The sequence below is a fragment of the Entamoeba invadens genome, assembly GCF_000330505.1.
Source record: "Entamoeba invadens IP1 unplaced genomic scaffold scaff_1105074724629, whole genome shotgun sequence".
Classification (NCBI taxonomy): domain Eukaryota; phylum Evosea; order Mastigamoebida; family Endamoebidae; genus Entamoeba; species Entamoeba invadens.
Window position 1 is genome coordinate 815,083 of NW_004440426.1, and position 20,134 is coordinate 835,216.

At 36.6% G+C, this 20,134-nt stretch overlaps 10 protein-coding genes across 10 annotated transcripts; 3 read left to right on the forward strand and 7 right to left on the reverse strand.

The window, feature by feature from the left end:
* Nucleotides 1-239: 239 nt before the first annotated feature.
* On the reverse strand, nucleotides 240-1,715 carry EIN_023570 (tyrosine protein kinase, putative; the record flags this gene model as incomplete). The annotated part of the gene is made up of 1 exon (XM_004257391.1): nucleotides 240-1,715. One exon carries the CDS (start codon nucleotides 1,713-1,715, stop codon nucleotides 240-242), a length of 1,476 nt encoding a protein of 491 aa, XP_004257439.1.
* Nucleotides 1,716-2,462: 747 nt separating this feature from the next.
* Nucleotides 2,463-4,577, forward strand: EIN_023580 (hypothetical protein; the record flags this gene model as incomplete). The annotated part of the gene is made up of 1 exon (XM_004257392.1): nucleotides 2,463-4,577. The coding sequence occupies one exon, from the start codon at nucleotides 2,463-2,465 to the stop codon at nucleotides 4,575-4,577; it is 2,115 nt and encodes a 704-aa protein (XP_004257440.1).
* A 71-nt stretch (nucleotides 4,578-4,648) lies between these two features.
* EIN_023590 (hypothetical protein) lies at nucleotides 4,649-6,449 on the reverse strand (the record flags this gene model as incomplete). The annotated part of the gene is made up of 6 exons (XM_004257393.1): nucleotides 4,649-5,136; nucleotides 5,238-5,380; nucleotides 5,451-5,560; nucleotides 5,620-5,767; nucleotides 5,813-6,072; nucleotides 6,132-6,449. 6 exons carry the CDS (start codon nucleotides 6,447-6,449, stop codon nucleotides 4,649-4,651), a joined length of 1,467 nt encoding a protein of 488 aa, XP_004257441.1.
* A 178-nt stretch (nucleotides 6,450-6,627) lies between these two features.
* Nucleotides 6,628-8,466, reverse strand: EIN_023600 (4-coumarate--CoA ligase, putative; the record flags this gene model as incomplete). Its single annotated transcript, XM_004257394.1, has 1 exon — nucleotides 6,628-8,466. One exon carries the CDS (start codon nucleotides 8,464-8,466, stop codon nucleotides 6,628-6,630), a length of 1,839 nt encoding a protein of 612 aa, XP_004257442.1.
* Nucleotides 8,467-9,409: 943 nt separating this feature from the next.
* EIN_023610 (long-chain-fatty-acid--CoA ligase, putative) lies at nucleotides 9,410-11,497 on the forward strand (the record flags this gene model as incomplete). Its single annotated transcript, XM_004257395.1, has 1 exon — nucleotides 9,410-11,497. One exon carries the CDS (start codon nucleotides 9,410-9,412, stop codon nucleotides 11,495-11,497), a length of 2,088 nt encoding a protein of 695 aa, XP_004257443.1.
* Nucleotides 11,498-11,589: 92 nt separating this feature from the next.
* On the reverse strand, nucleotides 11,590-12,564 carry EIN_023620 (hypothetical protein; the record flags this gene model as incomplete). The annotated part of the gene is made up of 1 exon (XM_004257396.1): nucleotides 11,590-12,564. The coding sequence occupies one exon, from the start codon at nucleotides 12,562-12,564 to the stop codon at nucleotides 11,590-11,592; it is 975 nt and encodes a 324-aa protein (XP_004257444.1).
* Nucleotides 12,565-12,715: 151 nt separating this feature from the next.
* EIN_023630 (serine/threonine protein kinase PAK, putative) lies at nucleotides 12,716-14,062 on the reverse strand (the record flags this gene model as incomplete). Its single annotated transcript, XM_004257397.1, has 1 exon — nucleotides 12,716-14,062. The coding sequence occupies one exon, from the start codon at nucleotides 14,060-14,062 to the stop codon at nucleotides 12,716-12,718; it is 1,347 nt and encodes a 448-aa protein (XP_004257445.1).
* Nucleotides 14,063-15,219: 1,157 nt separating this feature from the next.
* On the reverse strand, nucleotides 15,220-16,089 carry EIN_023640 (hypothetical protein; the record flags this gene model as incomplete). The annotated part of the gene is made up of 1 exon (XM_004257398.1): nucleotides 15,220-16,089. The coding sequence occupies one exon, from the start codon at nucleotides 16,087-16,089 to the stop codon at nucleotides 15,220-15,222; it is 870 nt and encodes a 289-aa protein (XP_004257446.1).
* Nucleotides 16,090-16,915: 826 nt separating this feature from the next.
* EIN_023650 (hypothetical protein) lies at nucleotides 16,916-18,205 on the forward strand (the record flags this gene model as incomplete). The annotated part of the gene is made up of 1 exon (XM_004257399.1): nucleotides 16,916-18,205. One exon carries the CDS (start codon nucleotides 16,916-16,918, stop codon nucleotides 18,203-18,205), a length of 1,290 nt encoding a protein of 429 aa, XP_004257447.1.
* Nucleotides 18,206-18,327: 122 nt separating this feature from the next.
* Nucleotides 18,328-19,886, reverse strand: EIN_023660 (hypothetical protein; the record flags this gene model as incomplete). Its single annotated transcript, XM_004257400.1, has 2 exons — nucleotides 18,328-19,683; nucleotides 19,776-19,886. 2 exons carry the CDS (start codon nucleotides 19,884-19,886, stop codon nucleotides 18,328-18,330), a joined length of 1,467 nt encoding a protein of 488 aa, XP_004257448.1.
* Nucleotides 19,887-20,134: the final 248 nt, after the last annotated feature.

Consider the following 20,134-nt stretch of genomic DNA (forward strand, 5'->3'; position numbering starts at 1 on the left):
TAATAATATAATTATTAACATTTAATATTATAATATTATTATTATAATATTATATAAAATAATATTACTTATACTATAATAGTCAACAAATCAAATTTCAAAGTAAAAGAAAAAGAGAAGAAACATGATTAGACAAAAGCTATTATAATAAGTAAAAATTATTATTAAACAAGCACCATATAGTTCTTTTCTCAACAGATGGACGAAAACAAAGTGATTAAATGGTTTAATGCACTGAATTACGCAGTTCCATAGTTTCCTGTTTCCTGCCCATCATCCTCGACTGTAATAATGTGCGACTGCTTTAGCGCTTCCAACAAGCCTGGAAGTGTCTTTGAGCTGTATGTCTTTTTATCGATAGTTGAGGAGTATCTGATTTCATCACTCATTTTATATGACTTTCTTTCTATTCGGTGATGCTTTGAGCTTCCATTAGCGTTACGTGTGATAGTGAATGGTGACTTAATAGGGTCGGTCGTCGACATCCTGACCAAATAAGTCCCATCGACCTTTCCCGAGAGTCTTCCTTCCGCGACTTTCTTATCGATCAACCCCGCGAAGTATTGAGCCTGCGCTATCTTTAACATCTCATCGAAGATGGCTTGTTCCCCGAAGAACGGCCCAAACCAGTTCACAACCGTGTCAAAGTCGACAGCGGAGACTGTTCCTTCCGCGGGGAAGTATTTAGCAATTTCCTCCGCAATAGCCTCGGCTTCTGTTGAACTTTGTGGGAAGGTAGGGATCGCCTCCAACATATCTTCGTATGGTATTTCGTACATAGGAACCTCCCCATCCGTGTAATTCTTCCTCCAGAATGCAATGGCGTCTTTAGATTTCATTGTCGAGTCGACTACTATCTCATCAAATTGTTTCAAGACGGCGTCGATGGTTGGTCTCTCCTTTGGATTATACTTCAAAGCACCTTTTAAAATTTCTTTCAGAGACGGAGAGAACTCGTCGGGTATTTTGATCTGACTTTTGAGCTCCAAGAACTTAGCTATAACAGCGTCGTTGGCGATGTTCTGATCTCCATAGAAGGTGGCCTTCCCTTCCAAGAATTCGATGATGATCAATGCAAAGGAATAAATATCAGACTCTTGTGTGGGTGCACTCCCAGACCACACTTCAGGAGCTTGATACAAGTTACCCGTCTTCCCACAGACATAGTAACTCTCCTTGTCTTTTTTGGTTGGTGTTCTGTACGCCGTGTAATACAAATCAGAGATCTTGACCTTTCCAGAGTCATCAAAGAGAATGTTGTTGAGCTTCAAGTCTCCGTGGAATACATGAGCAACCGTCTGAACGAAAGCTAAGCCGACAGCTATCTCGCGAAGAATTTTGAACTTGGACAGTTGAGTCAAGTTTTGGAGAGCTTTTGGGCAACGGGTTGGTTCATAGATAACAGAGTACATATTGCACTTCATCGACTCCATAATAACAGCCGTGACACTCTTTTCAACACAAACGCCCATTATCAAGATGATATTTGGGTGGAAAATCTTCTTCAGTGTATCTGTGTCTTCCTTGAATTTGGACTGGTCCGTCTTATTCAAAATTTTCACCACTGTTTTGGTCTTTTTAAAGAGACTGATATACACTTCTCCATGGGGGGAATCCTTTGATATTGCGTCACACTTCTGGACCTCAGAGTATGGGACAACGATGTTTCCGACTTCTTGTTCCTTTCCTTTCTTCTTCCCCTTTATAATTCCCATTTGTTATGCTTTTTCAGTCTGATCTTTTTATTCCGCTTTTTGTTTTTGAGGATTTGTAAACTGACTTGGTGGTTGTTGTATTTAAGACTTAATTAACGGGATATAGTTCATGTTTAGAGGTCGATTATTTTTTTTAGCTGTGTTTTCTATTTAAATGTTTTTTAAGAGGTAATAATTAATAACGGTATATATACTATTTAACTGTGTTAATAGAGTGGTATGATCTTGATTTGTTTGCATGTGTGCAGTAGAATATTCATCTTTTTTTTGATATAAATATCACCTCCTTCTACTTTTTTATATGTTTGATACTTTTTGAATAATGCGTTTTGATTCACAAAAAAAGTATTACACACTTCGATCAATAACAATATTCATCGATATGAATGGTAGAGTATTATTGTTCATTTTTTTATTAAGCATATATTGCTCTTATTGACCTTCTTCATTTCTTTAAAATAATTAACAAATTTATTTCTTTCTATTTACCAAATCTTTTGAAATGCTTTTAACTATATAATAGTAAAAAATAAAAAATAATTAGAAACTAATTAAACTCTTTTATAATCTTAACATCATTCAAACGAATAAAATCTTTCATTATAATATTTTTGTTATTTTTTTGTTATTGAAATTATTAAAAATATGAAGTGGCAATAACAAATTATAGTGCTTTAGTCCTTTTCTTCTGAGTATGAAACTCGAAAACTGTTGAATTAATTTTTAAAATTCCATATCAAACAAACAATGGAGGTGTCACAAGTCATTTGCCCTATTACTACTTTACTTAATTCTCCAATACAAGAGGGGACAGACTATATTCCTCCCCGTATGGACAAAACAACAGACAATCACTTCAAACAAAGTCTTGCAGACATCATTAATTCGGCGATAACAAAAACCCCTCTTCCAAACCCTATTTTACAGAATGAAGTGAATTTATTTATTGAAAATTTGGACAACCAAGATTTGATCAAAAGCATTGTAAATATGTACGCAGAAACTTCTTTTCGAACACTTCCGTTTGGTACCGAACTCTTTATTGGTCTTCTTAAGATCAATGGGAAAAAATTGCTTCTCAAATTACTCTCGAATTGTAACTATCACTACCAAGCGGTCTTTTCTTTACTTCTTGTTGATTTAAAGAAGAGGGTATCAGACATAGTAGCGTCGGGGTATTTCGATACATTAGGTGAAATAGGCGAAGTCAGAATCGCTCAGTTTATAGAAGAAACAATTCAAGATTTAGTCGAACAAGCCACCAATTATACAAAAGACCAATACAAGAAAATAGCACATGTGGTTGAATATGTCGCATTTCCCAAAAGAGTGGCGTCTTACTTCTTTACTACTAATATAATTGGTGTGCCTATAATATCTGTTGTCCAAAATTTGATACAAAGTCCTTTGCGCCCAACACAAGACTTCATGAAGAAGTTCATTGAAGTATACTTCGAGAAGTGTTTACAAGACCCGTCTTGTCTTCTTCAAGGCCACAACTTCCACTTTATTGAGGAGCTCATACTCTCGAAGTATCACTATAAGGCATTCTGCTTTTTAAAGTCGCTGTTTTCAAAGAACGTGGAGTACAGAACAACAGAACCCTTAAGCAAGTTGTTTGATTTGAGTTTCACAAGGTATTCTCCTCTTATGGCAGAGATCATTAAAGAGAAATTCGACAATTTAGTACACAAGAGATGTCCACAGAGTCACTCGATGATGCAAAATTCAAGTACAAAGATTTTAAATTCCTCGGCAAACCCGACTCTGAAGTGCTTGAACTGTTTTGAATGTTTCTTTACTATTAAGAAACTACTTGAACATACTAAAGTCTGCAGAACCCCAAAGTTCGAGGGGAGTAATGTCAAGGCGTCTGCATTGTTTGAAGACAAGTGGACGGTTGTTGGAGAAATTTTTTTCAACTCGAAAGACTTGAAGAACTTGTTTGTCTTGGAGCATCCAAATTCTACAGAAAGCGAGTTGATCACAAAATGGCTGATGAAGTGCGAAGTCTCGAAGTTCATTGTGAATCGAAAGGTCATCGCCTCGGACTGGGACCACAGCGATTTCTGCCCATACCACAAACAAAGTTTCCAAGTGCCCTTTCCCAACTTCAATTTGTATGAGCGGCTTACTGACGTTGAGCGGAAGAAAGTTTATATTAAAGATCAATATCAAGACGTCGAGAATGACATCTATGAGAGTAGTGAAGAGGAAATAGAAGTGGAGAATGTGCCTCAATTCTTACAAGGAAGATTAGTGAAGAAGACGGGGAATGTGATGGAGATGTATTATGTGAAGGACTCTGATTTAGAGGGGGATGGGGATGAAGCTGTTGAAGAAGACAATTACACTGAATTTAGAAATGAGCCGCAAGACAAGACGGAGCATCTTAAAACCAGTGATAATAGTATAAATACTAGTAAAAATACTAGTACTCAAGGCATTAAAGAGTCTCTTCCTTTGGAAGTAGAAAAAAGAAATGATATAAATAGTAATGAGAAACACAAAGAAATGCCATCAATGGAAATAGAACCCCCAAAAGAATTACAAGAAAATAAAGAATTTCGAATCCCTGTGATTGGCAATACCGAACTCAATAAAGACCCAATTGTTCTGGACGGGCCTAATGTCAATTTTAATGACTCCCAGACGTCGAGTCAAACTGAAAAACACCAACCGACAAGTTCACAAAAAGAGGCGTCGAAGACAACAGAAGTCTCTGTTGAAGACATCAACAGTTTTTCATTCACAGAACCAACACCAAAACCAACTCAAATTTCTCAAAGACTTAATAAAGACGCATCAACAGACACGGATGTTGCCGTTGAAGAATTGCCATCATCATCAGAGAACAAATGACTAATTTTTTGATGTTCTTGCCACGTTGTTGCTAGTCACCGCGATATATAAAGAAAAAAAACACAGAAAACTTAATTGAGCTCTTTAAAAAGTTCTTCCTCTTGTGAAGGAGGAATCATGTCATTCATTAAGGCTTTGATCAACTTGAGCTCGGAAAGTGCTTCAATGATATTGGAGATGTCGGAAACAGTCCCTTCATTCGAGATGGACGACTGAAGAAGTTTAATCGACTGCGAGACTTTCACTTTCACAAACTCTTTCGTTAACTCCTCTTTCTTTTTCGACTGTTGTTCCGCATATTGTTTCTCAGACTCTTGTTTCACGGCTTCTAACTGTTTCTTCTCTTGTTCTTTTTTGGATTCACTCGCTTGCCTTCTTTTGGTTTTCGTTGTCACAACGGGCGGCGCGGCACTCTCTATTTTGATATAAGGAAGGGGGTCATACACTCCTTTCTTCTCTGCCAATTGTTTTGCGATGACTATAATATCTCTCACATCTGAAGTGTCTGGATACTTCATAAAGAACATCATCGTAGTGGAGTATTGTAATGATTTTAATACTATTTGTTAATTTATAAGAAACTATTTACCATTTAAATTATAATATAATAATATAATATTATAATATTATAATATTATAATATTATAATATATAACAAACTTGGTTCACGAATGTAAATGACCATCGCAAGGAATAAATAGTCGACAAATTCTAAGTCGTTTCCATATGAAAATATGGCGTCCCAAATATTAAGAACATCATTCACTAAAAATTCTCGATCGAAGAGAAGTCTAAGCCATCGACTAGAGTGTTACTTATTAATTTGAATTAGATGAATAGATTAAGAAATAGATAGAATGCTGTAAAACAAACGTCCCAAAAAGAACCAAATGAATGCCATCATATTTCAAATGTAAGTACATTTGATTGTCAAGCTTCTCAAGCTCTTTGAACAATTTCTCACATTTTAACATCAATTTTGTCTATTAATGAATATGACACGACTCTGAATTGAACTCCAATCCACTCGAAAATAACAAACGTGCGTCGAAGACCCATCAGGTGATTCAATAAGAGAGTTTCTCGTTTCCGAAGGGTCATAGAAGTCCCTCACATTATTCATTAACAATGAGAAAAGGGTATAAGCGTCATGTTCCAAGTATTGTTCATCGAAGAGGTAGTTTAAGACTCTAACTATATCTCCATTGATTCTTCTTTGGTATTCGTCTTGTAACGCCTGTTCAATTCCAGCCTTCTTCAACTTCCATTGTTCCAAATCTTGTGAGAGGGCGTAGAACATAACACCAACCAACTCATGAAAGCCTTGATTGTACTGTAAATCCATGTGTTCTAAAGAATAGATGACACAGACTCTTTTAATGTGTTCTCTCACGTCTTCGTTCTTGAAAAAAGAGTACTCACTAAACAATCGGAGAACATCTACACTGACACGTTTCTCAACATCCATTTCATCAAAGTGCATACACCACGGCGTCTACTTATTAGAGTATTATTTATTATAATAAAGTTGCTATATATGTATAGTTAACAAACAGTGTGTTCATTAGACAATGGATCGGGCGTGGTGACTATGTTGCTATTCAACTTTTTCAAATTGGCTTCTCGAATGGGGCCATTCTCAAGTTTGTCAACAAGAACCTGATACTTCTCTCGTTGCACCTTGACTTGCTCAATCCACTCGTCACCGCACACTCCCTTCAACGAGCCCAAAAAGACTCTCCACGCAATAGACCTAATCGACATCGTATCAAACCCAACGTTCATTCCAATTTCCTTCAAGTCCTTATACGTCGGATCAAACGTAAAATACTGTTTAAAAGAGTCGATTTGGACGTTCGTCCCTATTTCCATTTTGTTTGTGTTCTTTTTACAGTTTTATCAGTTCATTTGCTCAAGTTATTGGTCTTTATTTTGTTATTAAAATGTTATTAAAATTGTTATAGAAAGTATCAATATACTATTATTTACTATTATTAATTATTATTATTGATAAAGAATATGAAACGCATTAACTAATTCAATTGAATATTCAATTCTTATTATTAATACGAGCACGCATCTTGTCGATTTCTTGCTGATAGTGTTTCTTCAAGTTCGCTCTTCTCAGCTTGAGAGACGGAGTAAGTAAATCGTTGTCTTCTGAAAATGGCGTGTGTTCGATATAGAGTGCCTTTGGAATGGCAAAGGCGGGGAACCCTTTCTTCTCCAAATTCTCTTTCACTTCTGCCATCATGTCTTCTTCAGTAACTACATCATCCTTGCCAACGACAACAACGCCAACGACAAAGTTGTCTGTAGAAACTCCGTTGACAAAGGCTTGGTGTACTCTCCCTCCAAGCATCGACATCTCGACGGCTTCAACCGCAACAAACTCGCCTTGGGCCAATTTGATTAAATTGGATCTTCTGTCTATAATAGAAATCGAGCCATCAACATTCATCTTAACAATATCGCCTGTAACAAAGAACCCATCTTCGGTGTATGAGGCTTTCGTCAAATCCGGCATTTTAAAGTATTCCTTGAAGTTGTTAGTGCTCTTAATCTCCAATTCCCCAGTTGGTGGATTGTCTGAAGTCAAATACTCCATGTCCGGGACACTTCTGATTCTAAAAGTGGTGTGTAAGAATGGACTTCCAATCGACAGAATTTCAGGGTCGTGGAGTCCCTTAGCGTTACAGCAGACGCCTCCAAACGTTTCAGTGGAGCCGTACCCTTGCAAAATCAGAGTGTTAGGCAAATTAACTCTGAAGTAGTTGTATATCTCCATAGTAAGTGGTGCGGAGCCGTTGATGATAGTTCTCAGCTTAGTTCCCAACAGTGCGGACGGTGGGGTGATCATTCTTGATATGAAATTAGTTGATGCGATGTATGCGTCCATAGCCATTTTCACGCGTTGCAACACTCTTGGGACTGCGATCAAGTGGTCGGGGTTGCAGTTTTGGATTTCGTTGAGTAGCTCCCCGAGTCCACCACAATTGAATGCGACTCTGCCATAGCCCAACACAAAGATGTAACAGACTTCATGTTCAAAGCAATGAGCCATTGGGAGGTACGAATATGTTGTTCTCCCAAGTGCGATGGTATCTTTGTCGTACATATTAAGTGACTGGAAAGTGCAAACTGCTGAGAGGAAAGACTTGTGTGTATGGACAACACCCTTTGGAACACCACTTGTTCCGCTTGTGAAAAAGATCGAGTACAAGTCGTCTGGTGTTGGTAAGTCTGCATCTACCATATTGCTCTTCCCACTTTCTTTGATTTCAGTGATAGTCTTAATATGTTCTGAACTGACAGTCAAAGGTACGACTGGATCAATATAGACGAAATTGACGTCAGTTTTCGATGACTTGAGTTCCGGGACTTTTGCGACGGTTTCGCTGGAGACGAAGATGAGAGACATTCCCGTCAGATCGATGATGTAATTGATGGAATTAACTCCTAACGTTGCGTACAACGGGACTGGGACTAACCCCATTCGAATCAGTCCTTGGCATACAAGAACCCACTCCGCTCTATTAGGGTAGAAGATCCCAACAAAGGATCCTTTAGGAAGGTTGTATATGTTCTTCACACCACTTCCAATCTCATTCGCTATCTGTAACGCTTGTTCACCAGTATACCAAGAGAATCCAATGTCCTTCGGATACTTCCCAGTCGGTAACTTCTCTTTATACCCAAGCACATCAGCAGTGGGATACTTGTTACATCGGCGCGCAAACAGCTCGTAGGCGTTGTGCGAGACATAGTCCTCAAAAGAGTCTTCTCCGACTCTCTTGTTGTGGAAGTTCTCTTTACATTCCATGTAGATCAAGTCTCCATCACGATGGATGTGGGAGTCACTGTTTTGTGTTTGGGCGACGGAAGACATGAAGTGGTCTTTGAAGATATCTTCCCCTTTTATTTGCGCTTATCAGGAATTTTGATTCTTCAAAAAAGGGGAGATTCACTTCTCTCACTTTGTGGCTTCGAATGTGAGCAACTAAAAGTCTATCATTTCGGGAACAAAAAAAAACTTCGTTGTAGGAACTCAGAAGGATTTTGCCTATTTTTATTTCGAACTGAAAATGCTATTTTTGTAATAAAATTTCTCGTTTTGTTAGAAAAAAATCTGTCATTCCAATAACACTTTACTGTATTATAATTTTACTACAAAAAAATCAAATACATATAATACATTAAAAGAGAAAAGGGAAGAACAACAAAATTTTACAAAAAAATGTGTTTCAATGTTGGTCATAACTTGTCAAGTGTTAAGAGATTTTCATGCATTTTTTGAGGAATTGTATTTTAAAAAAAACAAATCACTAATTTTGCTGAGTAGAGCAAATGCCATATCAAAATAGGAAAAATAAAAAATCCATTGGTAAATGGTGATTAGTTCAATAATAGTATTTTTAATTAAACGATTTGTTAATTAGTTCTGTTTAAATAAAAATCTGCATTTTTTAGAAAAACACACAATAAACTATTTTTTATAAAAATATTTCTATAAATGTTATTAAAAAGGCTCTCAAACGCTTGAAATGCCTTCAAAATTGAAATCAAGTGAATCAAATTTCCTTAACTGTTTCAATGAAAAAAAAATATAGTTTGCATATAATAAATTTTACATTCAAACAGAACCATCGATGGAAATGGATGAGAGAACTGTCGATTAAAGAAAGGAGCATTTTAAACACCAAATCCAAGTGACTTGGAGTGTTTCAATATTCTCAGGAAAAGTGGCGAATACTTAAAATGATCTCCCAAAAGTGCAAAGCACAAAAATGCGTGTGAATTAATTCATTTGAAAAATTCAATTGAAAAAGCACATGTTCTTGGAGACTTTGCTTGTAGTTACTGTGGTGACTTGTGTTATTCTTTACTTCTTGCGCCCGAAGGGATATCCGAAGGAGAAAGAAGGCGAATGGGTTGGTGTAGCGAACCCTGGTGAGACGCGCATTCTTCGCGGGTACAAAGGAGTCGAGAAGTTAACTGATTTTACGCCACAAGGGAATACCACCATAGCGGACTTAGTGAACAGTTTTGCGAAGACTGAGAAAAAAGATTTCATTGGGTACCGGGAGCAGCTCGATAAAGTCTCTGTGAAGACATATACTGTCAAAGTGAATGGGAAAGATGTCGAAAAGAATTTATACAAGTACAAGATGTCCGATTACAAGTGGATATCTTCCATTGAATTTTATCATATGGTATGTCGACTGTCTGCTGGTCTTAGGAAGTTAGGGTTGAAGAAAGGCGACAAAATTGGGATGTTTTGTGAGACGCGATATGAGTGGATGGCAATGGCATTAGCTTGTAACAGACAAGGTATAATAGTTGTGACAGTATATGCTACTTTAGGGGAAGACTCTGCCAAAATAGCACTTGAAGAGACTAAGTGTAGTGGTATAATCGTCTCCTCTGAGACATCCGACAAGCTCGACAAAATTCTTCCGGACTTTGCTGATGAACACTTTCAAGTTATCGACGTCGACCATGACGAAAGCGTTCCGTTGAATAACACAAAGAAAGTGCACATCACTGGTTTTAAGCAGTTGAACGAATCAGAAGAAGATGAGAGTAACACGCCAACTGTAGAGAGTGAAGATTTGGCTTTCATCATGTATACCTCAGGCACCACACGAAACCCTAAAGGCGTCTTAGTTGGTCAAAAGCAGATTTTGTTATTAAGTAAAGCGTACAACGACTCCTTTGAATTGAAAGATGACAAGATGCCTGCGTACTTGCCTTTAGCTCACATTTTTGAATTGTGTTTTGAGTTTGCGGTGCTGTCCAACTTTGGGTCTCTTGGCTATGCAAATCCACGGACATTACTTGGCACGTCTTGTTCGAATTGCAAGAGCGACATGTTAGCTTTACAGCCGACTTTCATCTGTGGTGTCCCGACTGTGTATGGGAGAGTCAGGAAGTCGATATTAGAGAACATTAGTAATGCCCCATTAACAAAGCAGCGACTCTTCTATGGGTGTATGGAATTGAAAAAGAGGTTATACATCGATTATCAAATCTGCCCGCCTTATTTGTTCATGCCGCTATTAAAAATGATCGACAAAGTGGTCTTCCAAGGAATCAAAGAGTCCATTTTTGGAAAGAACATTAAACAACTGATTGTTGGAGGTTCTGCACTTCCAACAGAACTTCAGACCTTCTTAACAATCATATTACCTGGTGTTGCTGTTGTTCAAGGCTTTGGGATGACTGAATTGTGTGGAGCGTCAAGTTGTATGCCCCCCGGAGACTGCACGACATCGACTATTGGTCTTCTCTTCTCGCATTATGAAGCTAAATTAAGAGATGTCCCCGACTTGAATTACTTCACTAACACTGTCCCACCAAAAGGAGAATTAATGATAAGAGGCCCACCAGTGTCTAAGGGATATTTCAATCGCCCCGAGTTAACACGGGAAACCTTCACAAAAGATGGGTGGGTGTGCACTGGAGACATTTGCACCATCACCGCCAATCATCATCTGTGCATCATCGATCGTATGAAAAACATTATTAAACAGCCATGTGGAGAATACATCTCATTAGAACTCATCGAGTCAAAATACGCAACTTCTAAAGTGGTCGACACAATTTGTGTCTTCGCGGATGCGTTCCACGACTTCACTATTGCTCTCGTGCTCCCAAACAAAAAGGTCGTCGAAGAACTTTCTGAAGGAAAGAGCTTTGTTGAAGCGTGTAACGACGAATCAGTCATCCAAAAGGTCCGCTCTATTATGAAATTGAACGAAAGTGGGCTGAGTGGGAAGGAAATCGTCAAACACATCGCGCTGATCAGTGAAGACTGGAACCCCGAAAATGAAATGCTCACCGCCGCATTGAAGTTGAAACGACCAGCTATCGCTAAGAGATACAAGGACGTCATCGACGCACTCTATGCCAAAAATTGATTATATCGGTAATGACTTTAATCTAAAGCACTTTAAAAATTCAATTTGATTTCCGATAAAAAAGCACTCAAAAGTGGAAGAAAAAGAGGGTTTTACACTTTTCTTGGGGTTTTGTTGAGTGTCGATAACAGACTCTTCTTCCTTTCAAGTAGAGCTGTTGAATTTTTTAAGTTGATTGAAGACGACCTTTGGAGTTTTTGGAACCTCAAGAGTTGTTCGTCCATTTGGGGGTTGGTGGCACATATTGTAGTTCTTCTTGAAGCCTTTCTGTTGAGGGCTTTTCTGAAGTTTTTGATGATGGGAATGACAGTCCTAACGGACGTGTTGCACTTCTCCTCAACAAAGTCGTCGATTGCAGAAAGTGCTTTGTCATTGTTGAATGCGTCTGAGTAGCAAATTTCAGTGTTCTTTAATTCGTATCTAATCATGTCTTCATACCCATTGACTATCTCTTTGATATCACTCATACTCAATGGTGGTGCGTCAAAAGTTGTACTAATGAAGTCGTTCACATTATTCAAATTGTCGATTTTGGTCTGCATCTTCTTGTTGTCCAGTTCTAACTTTTGAATGGCGTCGTTCAACTCGTCCTCTTTGATCACTCGAATAGAACTTATACAGTTGTTTTCTATACAAATTTCACAGCGACAAGTCAACACTTTGTTGAGAGTTTGAGTCTCGAAGAGTCTTAGGGTTTCCGCGTGTTTGCTTTTCTCGTCGACCAATTGGTTGAAGACTTGTTGGTGCTTCTCAGCCAAGTCTGTTACCGTCTCTTTCATTTGTTTGATCTGTTCCATAGCTTCGTACAACTTCTTGACCATTGTTTCCTTCTCGTTCTTCATTTGTTCATACATTTTCATGAGCGCATTGAATTGTTGGAGACTGGACTTCCATTCATTCATCACAAACTCATTCATATCTTTTAAGTCTTCTAACGTCTCATATACGTCTTCAGAAGTTTCTTCTGAGTCGTTGTTAGTGTATCTTGGAGTGTTTTGTTCGCTGTCTGTGAATGTAGTGGTGTCCACGGTATTCTTACAATTCAAGTTATTATGTTCTTCGTCCATTTAGTTCTATTTTATAAGTTAGTTTATTAGTATTAGGGCTGTGGCACAAAAATTTTTGATTCAAAAGTGTCACAAAATTAATTTATTTTTGTGACTCACAAGAAATCGTCACAAATTCACAAAGAACAAAATAATGAAATTAAAATAATACTCACGAGAACACCATTTGAACAATAGACTTGAAGTCGGACTTGTGACACGAATTCAGCACTGCATTTTCCATGAGTAAGTCGACACAATCAGGGCGCTTTTCAGGACGTTTGTTCGTGCATTTCTTCATCACTTTGACGAGTTCGTTGCCACATTCTGTGCTTTTAGGTTCCGGTATCCCTTCATTCAATATTGCGTTCGTCAGTTCTTCTCCTCTGCATTCATAATGTGGTGGCTCTCCATCGATCAGTTCAAACAATACTATACCGACCGAGTAGATGTCTACCTTGTTAGTGTATGTTGAGTCTAACAAGACTTCTGGTGCCATCCAATATGGAGACCCGACCATTCCACGACACGTCTGAGCCTTTAAAGCAAATCCAAAGTCCGCGAGTTTGACATCGCCATTCTTTGAGATCAATACGTTATCACTTTTAATGTCTCTGTGGATCACACCATTCCCATGTAAGTAAGCTAACCCCATCACCATCTCTTTAAACACAAACGCGACTTGCCACTCATTCAGTGATAAGCCGTATTTGTATTCATTCAATAAATCAGTCAAACACCCTCCATTCATATATTCCATGACAACCCACAAGTATCCATCATCTAAGTAACTTCCAACATACGAAACGACGTTTTTGTGGACTAACGATTTGTGAATGAGAATTTCATTCATCATGTTATTCATACTCTTCCGTGTCAATATGATCCGCTTGACGGCTACCTCCCGCTCAGTCGCCTTCTCAACTGCATGATACACCTCTCCCATCGCACCTTCTCCAACTTTTTTGATGTCGCGGAGGAACCTCGCGGGACATCCTTCGTCGACGACATTTTCAATCGACTGTACTGCGTGTGTGTTTTGAATTGTTCGTGGTCGTTGTTGTGTTCTTTGTTGTCTCTTCTTGAAAAAGGCGGACTGATTGGTGGTAACGATCTTTCGTGGGGAAGACGCAACAGAAAGATTTGGAGAGCCAAATGACCTTGGCTGTAAGTCTTCGCTGTCTTCCTCTTTAAATTCCGTGCAGATCATTAACTCGTGGGCTTGTTGATCTTCCTTCATCTTTCTTTGAGTACGTGGAGTTGCCTGGATATATTCATTAATATATTTAAAGTCAAGTTGTTTGGTTTGTTTGTCGTCAGGAGTGGCAGGTTGTTTCGTTTCGATGAAGTCGACTTTAAGTGGAGTGACTAACTTGTTGATTTTAATTCGCTTTGTGGGGCTTTGTTGGAACAAAGAACGGCCTTTCTCTTTCTCTGGAGAGTCTTCGGGTGTTTTTTGAATCGAGTCGTCCTCCGCTTCTGAGAGTGGTGTAGTGATAGAGCTGTTTGTTCTATTCATGGGGGGTGTAGCAATTTCTGTGACTATTTGTTAACACTTCCAATCAGATTAAGACGAGGACACAACAAGAAACAAACGTCCAAATAGACGGGAGAAAAATCCCGAAAACGAACGAGGCGACGAGACTGAAACTTGACTGTTTGTGAGTGTTGGATTCTTTAATTCACCAATGTGAGTATAATCTTTTATATAATATAATAGAAGTCACAAACTCCATCTGGTGAATAGAGTTGTCTCCCCATTTTTATCTTCTTTACTGTATAGTATCATTTTAATATAAAAAACTATACCGTTTAAATCCCATTTTGGATGGTTTATATCTGAAAGACCGTTATATTGTACGGATAAGTATCTTCCCATATTCGTGCATAAAAAAGAAATAGATTGTTTTTGAGTGGATCTTTATAGTAAATAAATGGGATTGTATTCTATTAAGAATAATTAATGATTTTTTGGGAAGATTTCATGTTTCATAGCTTATAATCACACTGATTCATTTTTAGTAAAAGTCAATTGTCTATTTAAACTAGAAACACCTTTTTCCTCAAAATTGAGATTATTTTTTGTTGGGCAAAAATTCGTTTTTTAACTTAAAAATTTTTTTTAATCGTTTTGTATTTATTTTACCAAATTTGTAAATCAAAAGTGAAAGTATCGTCCAAAACTTATTAAATTGCCGATTGGCAGACTTTTTTTAAATTGGTCGGAATTTTTTCCTTTTTTAATTGTTATTTAAAAAAAATCCTTTTTGTTTTTTTTTAATTTAGTATTTATTATTGTATTAATAATTATAATATTTTTCATATAGAAATATAATACATTTTATAAGCCTTTTATTATTTTTTTAAAACCAAAAAATCTAAATAAGAAGTTAGGAATGACTTGTATAATTGTGGTTTCTATTTAAATGTTTAAAACGACATTTTATAAATATTGATATGTTTATACTAAATATACTAAAATAAAAACTAATAAATATACAAATTATCGTTATAATAAAACTAATCAAAAAAATGAATTTTTCTTTAAACTAAAACAAAAACTATATTTATCAATCAAAATAGTTTAATCGATAAAATTAGTCACTTTGTACCTGTTAGCCCGGGGTAATTATTAATTAATGATATTAATAAAACAACCAGATAATAATAGTAAATTTAAATAAAGGAGTAAATAGACAGAAAGATGCAATGTGGATTGATGAAGATTTCGGTTGGTTCAAAAGTCTTCACAATGACATTTTCATTGTGAGGTCCAAGCATTGATTTGAATAACAAATCGATTACTTGGCTTTGTATACCGTCATTAGTCACATTAATGACACCCAATTGGATCTCACTTAATTCCTCAAAAGTTGCCTTTTTTGGTCTTATAAAAGGGATGATGCTTTTTCTTTGTAATGATATTCCAAAAATGTTATTACACGATGTCTGAATGAATAGCAATGACGAAGAAGACAAAGAAAAAGTCTCTTGAATTGGAAATGACAAATCACAACAATGTTGAACGTTTTGTCCGAACAAAGACTTCAAAAAGTTCAACTTTTTTGCTACAAGTAGTGGGATGTAGTTTTTCAGCTTTAGTGAAGTGAGTGGTGGGTGGTTTAAAATCACACAACTTGGTTGACTAACAACACTCAATGGATTTGTTTCGACCACTTGGTATTGTGTTGCGTTAATGGAATGTGTTTCAATCTCTGGGGGAGGAGTCGCTACATGTTTTTCTGGCTTATACATTAATTGTGAGACGTCATAAACCTTTATATTGAGTTGTGGGTTCATTAAAAAGAACTTTTGAGCAATGAGCTTCTTCTTATATAACAACATTTCATTTAATTCGTGAAAACGCATTTGTAATCTTTCGATTGAATATTGATCATTACGTGCTTTATCTAATGATAACTGTTTAACCTCACTTTCAAGCTGTGGAATGTTTTGTTTCATTTTGTTTATCGTTTCTTCGAGCTCATTAAAGCTGTTCTGAATTTTACGGACAACTTCTTTCAATTGAGAAGAGTTGTGTCTCATCTGTTTTTATAGTTATGACTAATATAATTAATAGTTATACTTTTATTACATTTTTTTAATAGTACAATGATAATAAATAAATAATTTGAGTATAGAATTTGTTCTTTTGAGAAATAAAAGTCATGTTGGAAATGATGTTTGATAGTAGGCAAAATTGTAATGTTTTTTTTAATTAAAATATATAATTTATGTATACAATAAATATAGTATTAATTCATTCAATATTATTTTAGTTATTTATACCATAATTTTAATTAAAATAATAAATAAAAATGTCCAATTTTTATGTTTTTTTTTACCTATAGTTTCTTATTACATTTTTTATTGAAGAACAAATAACTTCATCCATGCACTACTATTTTTATAAATCATTAAAAGTATTATTTTCTTTAACAACAAACAACCTTTATAACAATACAGTCATTCATTATCATCAATGAAATTAACTTATTATATAACACAAAGAAATTATTTAATAAACATCTTACATCAAAATATCACTCTTAAAGACGTTAACAGATAATCCTAAAATGCTTTTTATTACAACTTAAGTAACAATTCTAATAACAAATATTATATTATTATAATAAATAATAAAATATATCATTTACAAAGTAAATTATTGGACTTCTCTTCCATTTTTGAGTCAAACACATACGAAACGGCATTTATTAGTTAATAATACACCGCATTAATGAAATAAAACCCGTGTAAAATAATACTAAACAAAAACAAAAGTGTTGAAAAATGGCTCAACCCTACTTATTTTCCTATGATTATTTGAATTGATACAACCCTAGAAACAGGTAAATACAAAGGAATTCGAATGTCGACGAATGACGAGGCATGTCAAACGACTCGTCGGCTATTAAAAAACTTTGACACGCCACCTTCTGGTGATGGGAATACACAAGACAACAATAAAATACTTTTAGCATCGATATGTGAATATTTAATTGATCAAGATATCCCGTGTGACTTATTTGATCAACTTATTCGAGCGAAAGCCCTCTTTGATTTTGACATCCCACAAACGTTGCACAACAAACGGAATTTACTCCATGTGATGGACTTTATGGAATCGATCACCCCACCGTATTGTGACTTGTCTATGTTCCCTTCAGCTATTTCATTAGTCATTCAAATGTACTACACAGACCCTAAAGCTAAAGTGATTGAATCTGTACCTTCTTTAATCGGCATTTTGGGGATGATCTGCTCTTTTCACTTATTCGTTACGTCACACGTCGACTCAAATTTCCTTTTCAAACAACTGAACATCCTCCTTCCATCCGCATCAGAACTCCCTTTTGTCACACCTTCAAGAAAAACTTGTTTAAATGCGACAAACAGTCTTCTGAAGGCATCACCAAAAGATGAATACATGGATGTCCCAAAGTACTTACAAAATATCCAAGAAGTGCAGTATCTGTTGTCTAGATACCCCCTCGATAGGACTGTTGACCACATCAAAATGCTTCTTCAGAATTACAGAAACACAATGGGAAGTTCACTTGTCTTCGACACTTACACTAGTTACTTGAACGGACAAATATTGGGAAAGCAATTTGAGTGGCCTTCGAGTGATTTCACTACTATTCGAGAAATGCAAATAGCTCTCCAACTCGACTGCCAGACATTCAAAAATATTGTTCTTGGCGAAGACCCAAAAGTGAAGGAATTTTTGAAATCACGTGGGTTAGTAACTGCAACAGAAAATCATTTTCTTGTTACACAAGAGAAGCTGCAAGAAAAGACTGATACAAAGGTACGGTGTGAAAAAGAGGAGAAGAAAGAGAAAAAGCTGAAAACGCCACAACCTTCTTCAAAAGGCGAAGATGACGAAAACAAACAGAAAAAGAAGAAGCGACGATTCTCAGAAGAAGAAACACAAAATTTGATCGCTGGGGTCGAGCAGTTTGGTGTTGGACATTGGAAAAGTATTTTGAGCGCCTATGAGTTCGACGGGAGGAGTTGTGTCGATTTGAAAGACAAGTGGAGGAATATAGAGAATTCAAAGAACAGAAATAAACCACAAAAGTCGGCGACAACGCCGACAAACACAAAGGAGAATTCAACAAAAGGAACATCCTTTTTGCCAATTTTTAATTATTAATTTATTAATTCTACACCCTTTGTAACAGTTTATGATACAAAATTCGGGTAACATTTTTGTAACATCTGTGACACTAAATGATACAAAAAGTTATATGAACAAAAGTAAAACGCACGAACGAATTACGAGTCTTGGAACATTGGGTTTTGAGCTTCGTTGTCTTCAGCCTCGTAAAGGGATGACTGTGTAGTTACAGTGATTTGTTCGGCCATCACGTTTTTGAATTGTCGACCGGACCCACACAAAACCCTTTGTAACAGAACAAGAAGTAACTCCACAATAGCAACAATAACCAACGCCAGCATCCCAACACCGCCAATGATTTTATACACGAGTGCAACGGTCTCTGAGAATGTGCACCCATTCACAAAAACACTTGTTTCAATCGCTTCTTTGTCGTCTGGAGACTTTAATTCACAGACTAATTGGGTAGTATCATTCCCCGCCAATAAACAGTACCCATAGCAACTCTTGCACATGTGTTGTGATAAAAATCGTGTTGAGAGGTGCATCACGGGGTCGACGACCAAACTGTTGATCAAGTCCAAACTCGATGTTTTATAGAAGAAGTAAAACTTGTCCTTAATAGACGAGGAGACGGCCTCATAGTCCAAATAAGTGCTTGACGCTGCCGTTTCAAAGGATTCGGAATAGACAATTCCACTGATTTCTCTGAGTGTCGTGTTGTACTTCTCGACAAGCCCTTTGAACTGTGTTGAGTCTTTGTTCAATGAAAGAATGATAGGCTTTGCTTTGTTGCTTCCGGTGTAATTCTTAATCAACGAAATGGCTTGCGCGAGGGGTGGTGTGATTTCCGTAGCTGAGAAAGTAATCTTCGAAAGTGCGTCTTGTGTCACTTTGAAGTCTGCAGAGAACGGCGACTGTGTCCCGTCGTAGTTTTGGACTGCAATTTCAACATTAGCAGAGCCTGTTTTAGACTTTGCCATTGCTAACGTGTCCAATGCAGTCAGTAAGTCCAATCGCGCCGAGTTAAATGTCTCCTCCGTCCCACCAAACGCGGGATCAATCATTAATAATATCCGAGCAGCTCTTCCCGTGTTTTTAGAACTGTCTGATGTCATCTTTTGAACATTCTCGTCAATGACACTTTGGCCGGATGATGACAAAATGCCAAAATTCAAAAATGAGATGCACTTCCCAGTCTCAAAACAGACTCTACAGAGTTGGTTCTCGTCGTCCACATAGGCGTAGTCCAAATATGGAGAGACTCCCTTATACTCTCGACACAATCTGTGATTAATAAAAAGTGAATGCGTCGATGCCGTTTTGTCGAAAGTGATGTTGTAAAACACCGCGTGAGTGCGATTGAGGACATTTGCTGTTGCGTTCATTCGGTGGTATGAATAGTACCTCTCGCCATTATCACGAAAGACAGCGTCGACGTGGTTTATCGATTTAAACACAGTTACCATTTGACCTTGTGGAGCATTATAATACATTTTCCCCATCATTTGAAACTGCGTCGTTAGTGCTTTGTTATGAAATACAGTGAAAAACACAAATTATAATTGTCTAGTAATAAATCTATTAATATATAATTACCACAAACGTTTAAATCTTCTAAGTTGTGGATATACACGTTACTCTCAAATGTGTTTATTTTTGTGAAATTGGAGTCTGCGTAGACGCCCAATATAAGTGCAACAAGTAATACTGACATCTTTTATATCTTTTTTACAGTTCTTTTTTTATTGATTAACACCTTGTTATTATATTTAACTCACTTTATTTTTTCATCATTTTTTGAGTTTCTCACTTATTCTCTTGCTGTTTTTATTAATAATAAATTTTTTAAATTATTTAATTACTTCAGTTGTGTTTTCTAAGTTAACTCAATGAATAACTCTTAATATTTGTTTTAACAATTATTAGTAATGGTAAACACTAATAGAAATTGCATTTTATGAT